Source organism: Notolepis coatsorum, assembly GCF_963971535.1.
Source record: "Notolepis coatsorum genome assembly, chromosome: 4".
In the NCBI taxonomy this organism is placed as follows: Eukaryota; Metazoa; Chordata; class Actinopteri; order Aulopiformes; family Paralepididae; genus Notolepis; species Notolepis coatsorum.
The window spans coordinates 189,469,604-189,480,142 of NC_140168.1; the positions used below are offsets into that span (position 1 = coordinate 189,469,604).

The 10,539-nt window shown below is 45.1% G+C and overlaps 2 protein-coding genes across 2 annotated transcripts; both read left to right on the plus strand.

The window, feature by feature from the left end:
* Positions 1 to 494: 494 nt before the first annotated feature.
* LOC311226354 (sperm-associated antigen 6-like) lies at positions 495 to 2,036 on the plus strand (the record flags this gene model as incomplete). The annotated part of the gene is made up of 1 exon (XM_084311783.1): positions 495 to 2,036. The coding sequence occupies one exon, from the start codon at positions 495 to 497 to the stop codon at positions 2,034 to 2,036; it is 1,542 nt and encodes a 513-aa protein (XP_084167909.1).
* Positions 2,037 to 2,446: 410 nt separating this feature from the next.
* Positions 2,447 to 3,226, plus strand: LOC311226355 (enkurin-like; the record flags this gene model as incomplete). Its single annotated transcript, XM_084311784.1, has 1 exon — positions 2,447 to 3,226. One exon carries the CDS (start codon positions 2,447 to 2,449, stop codon positions 3,224 to 3,226), a length of 780 nt encoding a protein of 259 aa, XP_084167910.1.
* Between the last annotated feature and the right edge of the window lie 7,313 nt (positions 3,227 to 10,539).

The window sequence follows — 10,539 nt, forward strand, 5'->3', positions numbered from 1 at the left end:
ATGCTAGATCCTAATGTGAAACACTGTGATTCTACCTGTCTATCTTTTTATGCTCGCTTATGCCTGTATTTTGTACTGTTGTGAAGCACTTTGAACTGCAACCTCTGTATGAAAAGTGCTATACAAATAAAGTTATTATTATTATTATTATTATTATTATTATTATTATTATTATTATTATTATTATTATTATTATTATTATTATTATTATTATTATTATTATTATAATCAAACTTTCTACAACATTTGTGTATCTATTCAACAATTCTTGTTTGTTTCCGGCTACTTGTCTGTAAGCTTGAATATATTCTGTAGATACAATTTAAAAATCCCCACATGACAACGATAAACCAAAACCTGACGACGCTGCATAGAAGAAGCTGCTTCGCGTAGCTCAGTCCGTATAAGAAGTGGTTTTGTTGTAGGACAAATTTACAACAATTGTTTAAAACATTTAGTTCGAAGGTAGATTCTGTTTTTGAGCCAACTTTAAAATGAGCCAACAACGACAGCTATTGCAAGTTTTTGAGCAGTACCAGGCATCACGGTGGCAGTTTGTTCAGACTATTGCTGAACTTGCAAGCAGACCGCAGAACATAGAGACCCTGCAAAATGCAAACGTGATGTCCGTGCTGCGGCCACTGCTTCTGGACGCGGTGCCCTCCATCCAGCAGACAGCGGCCCTGGGACGCCTGGCCGACCACAGTGACCACCTGGCCGAGGCCGTGGTGAAGGGAGACATTCTTCCCTTACTGGTCTCCTCTCTGGCCCAACAGAACAGGTTCTATAAGAAGGTGGCAGCGTTCGTGCTGCGCGCGGTGGCCAAGCACACCCCTGCACTGGCCCAGACGGTGGTGGACTGCGGGGCGCTGTACGAGCTGGTCTACTGCCTGGAGCAGTTCAACCCCGACATGAAGGAGGCGGTTGCCTGGGCCCTGGGCTACGTTGCACACCACAACGCACAGCTGGCCCACGCCGTGGTGGACGTGGGGGCCATGCCCCTCCTGATCATGTGCCTCCAGGAGCCCGAGGTGGAACTGAAGCGCATCGCGGCGTCGGGCCTCAGCGACATCGCCAAGCACTCCCCCGAGCTGGCCCAGGTGGTGGTGGACTCCGGAGCCATCGCTCACCTGGCGCGGATGATCCTCAACCCAGACGCCAAACTCAAGAGGCAGGTGCTGTCGGCCCCGAGCCAGATCAGTAACCACTCAGTGAACCTGGCGGAGATGGTGGTGGAGGCGGAGATCTTCCCCGCGGTGCTCAGATGCCTGAGGGACCCCGACGAGTACGTGAGGAAGAACACCACCACGCTGATCAGAGAGGTGGCCAAGCACACGCCTGAGCTGTCCCAGTTGGTAATTAATTCTGGTGCTGTTGCAGCCGTGGTCCACTACCTGGGAAACTGCAAAGGGCATTGCCGTGGAAACCTGCAGTTGCCAGGCATCATGATGCTAGGCTACGTGGCGGCTCACACTGAGAACCTCGCCATGGCCGTCATCGTCTCCAAGGGGGTGCCCCAGCTCAGCCTGTGTCTATCCGAAGAAGACCCCGTCCCCGAGGATCACATCAAGGCGGCCACAGCCTGGGCCATCGGCCAGGTGGGCCACCACACCCCAGAGCACGCCAGGGCCGTAGGCGCGGCCGGTCTGCTGCCCAGGCTGCTGGCTCTCTACATGGACGCCAACAGCTCAGAGGACCTGCAGGTCAAGTGTAAGACGGCACTGAAAAGCGTGCTGCAGAAGTGCACCCACTTCCCGACCCTGGAGCCCCAGCTGCACGACGCGCCCTCCAACATCCTCAGACACGTGGTCTGCCAGATCAGCAAGGTTCTGCCCCACGACAGTAAGGCCCGACGTCTCTTCGTGACCAGCGGAGGGCTGAAGAAGATCAAGGAGATCGAGGCCGAGGCAGGCTCCTCCCTGCAGGAGTATATCACTGCCATCAACAACTGCTACCCCGAGGAGATTGCCAGGTACCACTCACCAGGCTACTCAGAGGCTCTGCTGGAGACGCTGGAGAATTACCAGCCGGCCTGACTGCCCCCCCTCCCGGCCTGACTGCCCCCCCACCCTATATATATATTTCTTTTTTACATATTTTTTTTTGTATCATTCTTTCCAAAAGAAAAGAGGCCTAGAAGCGTGGCTAACGCTAATGGCACGCATACCAGAGGCTAACTGCCTATTCTAGTCTGACATCATACTGTAACATCACAAATGTTCTAGAATCGTCTATTATGACATCATACTGTGACATCACAAATGTTCTAGAATGTTTTATGATGTCATAATAGCACATTCTAGAACATTTGTGATATATTTATACGCAGGAAAGAGGATTTCACAAACAAACCATCGGATGCAATACCGACAAGCTAGACTTGCTAGCTATCATTGGTTTTGTGTTCCCCCCGCATTATGTTATATTATATTTGACCGCAGTCAGGATGACTACTATGTATCCACTAGAGAGCATCTACAACCTCATTCCAAAGGAGGAGGTTAAAATACAGAAACCACCAAGGCATATATCCAGGTTTAGACCAACAGTTGTCCATGAGAGTAAGTTAAATAAGGATGCAATGCAGACAATGGGACCAGCAAAGGTAGACATGCCATCCCCAGAGAAATACCTGGTCAAGCATTCCAAGGAGCCAGATCTTCCTGAGAAGAAACCATGTTCAAAACGGAATAATAACAGCGGCACCATGAGGAAACCTGATGTTCCTTTGAGAACAGACCACCCACTTATCATTCGCACAAAAAAGGATTTCATAAAGAAAAACGTCATTGAAAATGTAATGGCGGTGACAAGGAGGCCGCAGCCGGCCTACGCTGACACCAAAATGGGACACAAGCAGCCACTTGAAAATTCAGGCCTCGTCCCGAAGTACATAAAGAGAAAGGACTATGGAGAGACACCTGAGTACCTCCTGCAGCGCAAAGAGGAGACGATCAGGGCTCAGGAGGAGTATGACGACTACGTCAAAGAGTGCGAGAAGCAGGGGGCCATGAAAGTGTTTTCTGAGGAGGAGCGGCAGGCGACTATTAAGGGCCTGAGGGCCTCATGGAAAGAGCTGCATCATCAGTTCCAGGGCCTTTCTGTTGTCACAGACACCATAGCCAAAAAACACCACAAGGAGTACCTGGAACAAGCAATGAAGCAGCTGGAGCACGACATTGATCTCTTTGAGAGACACAAGACCATCTACATTGGCAACAACTAAGACATTTCAAAGAAACAAAATGTTGTAAAATAGTAACGAGAGAAGAAACTGCCTCTTGAGTTGACTTGATTGTTTAAGATGTGAAGATTTGGATAGAATCAATAAATAGTCCTATTACATAAAAAAATTTATAATTTCCATCCTTAGTTATGGAGTGATTGTAATTAGTTTCTTATTTTTTCCTTATCCTTTTGTTTTGTTTTTTGTGTAAAGCACTTTGAGCTAGGGTGACCAAACGTCCCATTTTGTGCGGGACAGTCCCACATTTCAGCCGTCTGTCCCGCATGCCGCAACAGAAGAAAAATGTCCTGCATTTCAATAAGTGTCCCGCATTTCAATAAACTATTATTATTATTATTATTATTATTATTATTATTATTATTATTATTATTAATCATTATTGTTTTTGTCCTCTTATTAATCCCCAAACATGCACTAATGCACGCACCACAAGTACTACATACGTAATGTTATGTAACATAGCCTATAGTCTAACCAGCACAAGCGCATTATATATACCTGGCGCGAAGTTGCACAGCAATAAACAGCTTGCGCCAGGTACTATATATAATGCAAGCTGTTATTGGCGCCTTTAGTGTACAACATTCTGATGACAAACAGCAGAGAGGGTAGGATCATTTAACTGAATAATACTTGTGTACATCATTCTGAAGTGTGTGACACAAAATTGTGTTGTGGAAATTGTTAATTGTAAATTAGTATCACCTAGCTGACAGAAACTGGAGGCGTGGCCACTGTGCATGGGCCTTTTGCTGCAGGTGTCACTCATCAGTAATTAGTGATAGTGATTTAAAGACTTGCTGGCTTAGCGTCGAGAATCGAAGAGAGACAAATAGAGGAGTTTTCCTGGAGTTCTCCGGGCAGGGATCCAGGGATCCACCTAGTGCTAAGTTCACCATAATCCTATCCTTCACTCCACTCCAAAAAAAATTCCTTTCCCTCCCACTCTGCTATTTCTCTACTACCTTGCTTCCGCCCTACTCCCTTCAACTTTCTCCCTGCCACTCTTGATACCACAATGTGTCATACCCAATGTTCCCCCTAAGGTGCGCCCGTGCACATCTGAAATTGGTCGCACACATTTTTTTTTTATTATTATTTTTTTTATTCAACAAACATGACCATGTTCACGTCTTAAACTCATACTGAGGCCTTAGTTTTGGTTTTAAATTGCATATCATCATTCATTTATTTATTGTCACAGAGCAGAAGAATTTTGCCAAAACAAACCAATAGTATCCAGCTGCAAAACGGCAGACCAGCCACACTCTCAGACCCAAACGCTTTAACGATTTAATTATACATCAAATGATTTATGTCAAGGATTGCAATGCCTCGCTTGAATGAAGTTAACTTTCCACCTGGATAACGTCAACATTCAGGGTGAATGTAATGTGAGAAATTGGGATAAAAAAAATATATATATATATATTTTTTTTGATCGGATCGGGAAAGATCGGTATCGGTAGATACTCAAAATCACATGATCGGGATCGGATCGGGAGCAAAAAAAATTGATCGGGACATCCCTAACGGTAACCTGTTGCGTGTGACGTTACCAAGAGAAGCCCTGCGTTCAGTGCTTTGTGGGCAGCGCTACTGCACGCTCACACAGACACACACAACAGATGAGGAAGTGGACAGATCCGACCAGCATTGCTGGCTCCTCACAATGCAAACGCGAAAATGTACATTACAGATGAACTGCAGAGAAAATTTCCAATTTATCATCCCGGTCGAGACTAATTGGAAGCGGGGGTGCAACGCGTGCAAAGCTTAACCATATGTTTATGTGTCTAATAAAGGTGCTGGCGATCTCAAAGCTCACATGGACACAGCAAAACATTACAAACAAAGCAGTGCGAGGCGAGAGTTTGATGGCAAAGTTGACCGAATTGATTGAAGAATGCAGCTATACAGAGAGAAAGAAAATAATTGAAAACTATTTTGATGCCTCAAAATGATGTTTTGGTTTGATAAGATGCTTATGATACAATCATTCTAAGGATTATGTGTGTAATAAATTAGTTTAGTACACTAATTGCAACACATCTGAAACTGCATAGTGCACGTTTAAATTAGTATCTTTGTGAGGTTACTGTTTTATAATTTACATTACATTGAAAAGATGAAGATATATTTTTTAAAGCTGGATTTTCTAATACAGAAGAGGTATTATTTAGAACATTACATCATATTTTTCTTGTTATTTATTTTGTCCAGTAAGACTTGAAAATATATATTATTTTGTCATAGGTTGATTTAGTTATTTTCTTGAGATTTGTCAGATAGATTACTTTAGGCATAATACAGCATGTTGAGTAACTTTGGTTATAGAGAGATATTATTTTGTTATATAAAATAATATAAACAATAATTTTATATCCATACAGAGGAGGTATACTTTAAATATATTATAATGATAAGGGATCTTTGAGTAAACTTTGATTAAGTATCTTGAGGCTGAAGGCAGCGTGTCCTCTTTAAAAAAAAATCACAATATGGTCACCCTTGAAGTCGCATTATAATTCACTTAATAAAATAATGACGAGTCAGCCTCCTAAAAAGGCAAAAGTTAGTGACACGACTCACACTGCCGCCGCCAACCCAGCCAAAGTAAGGACTATGCTCTGTATCGTCAATCAATGGTCAAATAAATATTTGATTAAGGAATATAATATGCCATTTTGTATTATTTCTCTGTGTATCAGCAAAATGTATATATTTTTATGTTAGACATTAAGGGAAATTAAGATTCTCAGATTTTTTACAAACCGCTGCTTATCAACTAACCGGTTAATCGGCAGGTGACGTATGTTGCTCAGTAGTTGCTGATGTCTGCTCAGGAGGTTTGAGTGTTTGCTCAGACCAAAAAATAATTAGAGGGAACATTGGTCATACCTATATCCACAATCTGCTCCTCCAGAACAGATTCAACCCATCCACGCCAGTTTGCTAGCAACCCGGCTAATCTCTCTTACCCTCCTACAGCCACTAATACACCTGTCACAGTACGGGGAGGCTTATGGAATTGTCAATCAGCAGTCAAGAAAGCTGACTTCATTACTGCCTACACCCATAGTCAAAATCTGCAGCTCCTGGCTCTAACAGATCTGGATAACTCCCAATAACTCATCAACACCTGCAGCATTATCTACAAACTATAACTTCACTCACACACCTCAACCTTCCAGACGGGGTGGAGGCACTGGCCTCATGACATCTCCTTCATGGGCTACACACTTAACACCACTCCCAGAACTGTCACTCTCTTCTATCGAATATCATGCAGTATCTGTCTCTAATCCTTTCAATCTCACCATTGTTACATCACCCTCCAGGTCCCCTCGATCACTTCACAGTTGAGCTGGACATGCTTCTAAGCTCCTTACCGGAAGATGGTACCCCTCTCCTTCTATTGGGCGACTTCAACCTGCCTGACTCATCTCAGTCGGTCCCAGTGGTCTCCCTCCTACAATCGTTTGACCTGACTCCCACTGCCATGCCTCCCACCCACATAGCAGGCAACTCCTTGGATCTCATATTACCTCCCCTACATGTATCTGACCATTCCTTCATATCCTTCTCACTAACTCATGCTTAACCGAAAGGTCTTCACACCAACTCAAACGGTCTCACTCAGACGCAACCTGCCCTCCCTATCCCCCTCAACCCTCTCCTCTGACATACTATCCGCTCTACCTCTGAGTGACACCTTCTCTGCTCTCCCCACAGAGATAGCAACCTCCACCCTCCTCTCAGTCCTTGCAACCTCCTTCGACAAGCTCTGTCCCCTCGTTCAGAAACCTGCCCGCCGTTCCCCACCCAGTCCATGGCTGATGGATGCAGTGAGAGAACAAAGACAGGTCCTGAGAGAGGCTGAGAGGAAGTATAGAAAGTCACGCCTCACTGCTGACATTGACACATATCACAACCTCTTGTTGACATTCTCCAAAACCATTACTAATGCCAAAGCTTCTTTCTTTCACCATAGGATCGAGGCCTCTGCCAAGAATCTTCGCAAACTGCATGCTACCATGTCCTCCATCCTAACTCCCCCCCCACCCCCTCCTCCCTCATCTTTACTGCCGAAGACTTCGCGATCTTCTTTGAGGAAAAAGTGGAGAACATCTGCAGCGCCTTCTCCCAACCCCCACCCATTCCAAATACTGAATCGAGAACCTCATCCTTCACTCTGTCATCTTTCTCTCCCATTACAGAAGCAGAGACCCTGACACTGGTAACGTCGAACCGTCCGACTACATGCCAGCTGGACCAGCTACCCTCCCCACTCCTCCAGACCATAGCACCGGACATCCTCCCATTCCTAACAGCAACCATCAACTCCTCACTCAACTCGGGGGTGGTCCCCACCTCCCTAAAACAAACCAGGGTCACGCCCCTCATAAAAAAAAAACCTGAACCCCACCATCATAGGCAATTATCGTCCTGTCTCTTCTCTCCTTCCTTTCTAAAACACTTGAACATGCTGTATCCAACCAACTTACTGCTTATCTCTTACAGAATGACCTCCTAGATCCTAATCAGTCTGGCTTCCGGACTGGCCACTCTACAGAAACGGCCCTCATTGCGGTCACAGAGGCACTTCACTTAGCAAAAGCGAAAGGCCTCTCTGTCCTGATTCTCCTAGATCTATCTGCAGCCTTCGACACAGTCAACCACCAGATCCTTCTCGCGGCCCTCGCAGGAATGGGAGTGGCTGGCTCTGCGCTGACATGGCTGACATCATACCTCAATGATACTACCAAGTGTCATGGAGAGGGACCATGTCGGCCACCCGCCCCCTGCGGACGGGTGTCCCCCAGAGCTCGGTCCTAGGACTACACTAAATCACTGGGTAACATTATCACATCTCATAGCTTCTCGCATCATTGTTATGCCGATGATACTCAACTCTTCCTCTCCTTCCCTCCCTCAGATATCCATGTCTCTGAGCGGATATCGGCCTGTCTGTCCGACATCTCCGCCTGGATGACGACCAACCACCTCAAACTAAACCTAAGCCAAACAGAATTGCTCCACCTGCTGGCCAAATCCTCCCCCCTGACCGAGCTTTCCATGCAGCTGTGACCGCGTCCCCGACCGCCAAGAACCTTGGTGTTGTCCTCGATGACCAGTTGAACTTCCCTGCTCACATCGCAGCAACAACCAGAACCTGCAGATTCCTCCTGAGCAACGTTAGAAGGATCCGCCCCTTCCTGACAAAAGAAGCCACCCAACTCCTCGTCCAATCAACAGTCATCTCCCGCCTCGACTACTGCAACGCACTGCTCGCTGGCCTACCGGCCACCGCCACCAAGCCTTTTCAACTCATTCAGAACGCAGCGGCCCGCCTGATCTCAAACCTACCGAAGTCAGCCCATGTCACCCCACTTCTTAGGGACCTGCACTGGCTCCCCATTGCTGCACGTATCCGCTTCAAGGCCCTCAACCTAGCATACCGTGCGGCAAAGGGAACCGCTCCCGTCTACCTCCGGTCGATGGTCTCTAACTACATACCCTCAAGACCCCTACGCTCTGCATCTTCTGGCCGCCTCAGACCTACTCCTATCCAAGCCCCGGGAGGGTCATCAAAGATATGCCGCCTATTCTCAGTCCTTGCCCCACAATGGTGGAATGAACTACCCACCCCAGTTAGGACAGCCAAAACCCGTCCAATCCTCCGCTGTTGACCTAAGACACAATTCTTCAACCATTATCTGAAATAATAATATAAAAAAAAGAAAAAAAAAAATCTAACCCTAACTAACCTTACTGTCATGCACTTGTCCTAATAAACTAACCTACACTGTAACACACAACACTTTGATGAACATTGTTACTCAGCTGATAGAGTTGTACTCTTCCTGATGACTTGTCGTACAGAACTTGTAAGTCGCTTTGGATAAAAGCATCAGCTAAATGACTAAAGGTAAATGTAAATGTACAACAACAACTGTATCCACTCATGCTGCGGCTGCCTGCAATCATACTAGCTAGCTGTCTCTCTACCCTGCCTGGGGAAACTCCAGCAAAGGCTCACGGATTCCTTCTTTGGAACAGAGGCCAGTGTCCTTCTCCGCCACTTCCCAGATGCGAGAGCGGCAAAGACAAGAGCAGACTTCACATCGTTCTACAGGTCTGCCATCGTCTATCTCGAGAAGTGGTTCGATTTCTCTGATGAGAATGATCTGAAGGCTCTTTCTGTCATGTCTCTAAAGAGGAAACGTCAGTTTCACTGACCTGTGCGCTACAGCTGAAGCCCTTAAGATCAATTGCATGTTAGCCATGGATGCACTCGAGTTTTGTTAATCGTTCCACGTCAGAAGGAAGTGGTGGAGATGGAGGCGACTGTTGGAGTGAAGTGGGGGCTGCTGTTGAAGGACATCCAGACCCCCAACCTGACCCATGCTGGCTTCATTCTTCCTGAGCATCCCGGTCAGGAATGCGTTCGTAGAGAGGTTGTTCTCCATGACCGGCGCGTGGACGGACCAGAGAAATAGATGCAGCGTGAAGCTCATGAAGAGCGAAATACAAGTCAAAACTAATTTCTCTCTCACATGTGCAGCTTTTTATAAATATTCATTTGTATGTATTTCACTTAGAGGATAACACTCTATAGGCCATAACACAGGCCTACTAATGCTCATGTTATTATATTCATCCTGTATATATATGTATTTACATTTAACCTGTTAATTAAAGTTTAAAATTTTTTAATGTATATATGATACAAAAAAAGTATTAAAAGTATTATCATTTTAATAATTGTACAATTTTGTCAGATTATCATTGAATGAAAAATTAAATGAGATCACAGGGTACATGTATCTTAACTCTATAGCCATATAACCTCTAGGAGTCGGTAGGTAATTTAACAGCATATTGGATTGCATGGTATTCTTCTATACAGTGATCATGAGTATAATAAGCAATTAAGACACAACACTATTGTGTTTTTAATACATTAAATGCTTATATTTTGATCAAAATGAATACATTATGTAAACATGATTATTGTATACATATGTGACTCGGCGTCACCAAACCCGACTTAGTGCGTCAAGATACAAGCGTCAGAAAATGCGAAAATGTCTTGCACTTCAGAAAATCAAAGAAACTTCCGGTTTAGCTACAATATGTAGCACACGCATTTGGTAACAGCTCCGCTCCCGTCACCGTTAATTTCGTTCAAAAACATTATTTTAACAAATACCAATGAGATTAAACCACATTGTATGTATTGATAGGAACTTCTACTAACTATATCAAAAGACATAAAGACTCAACAT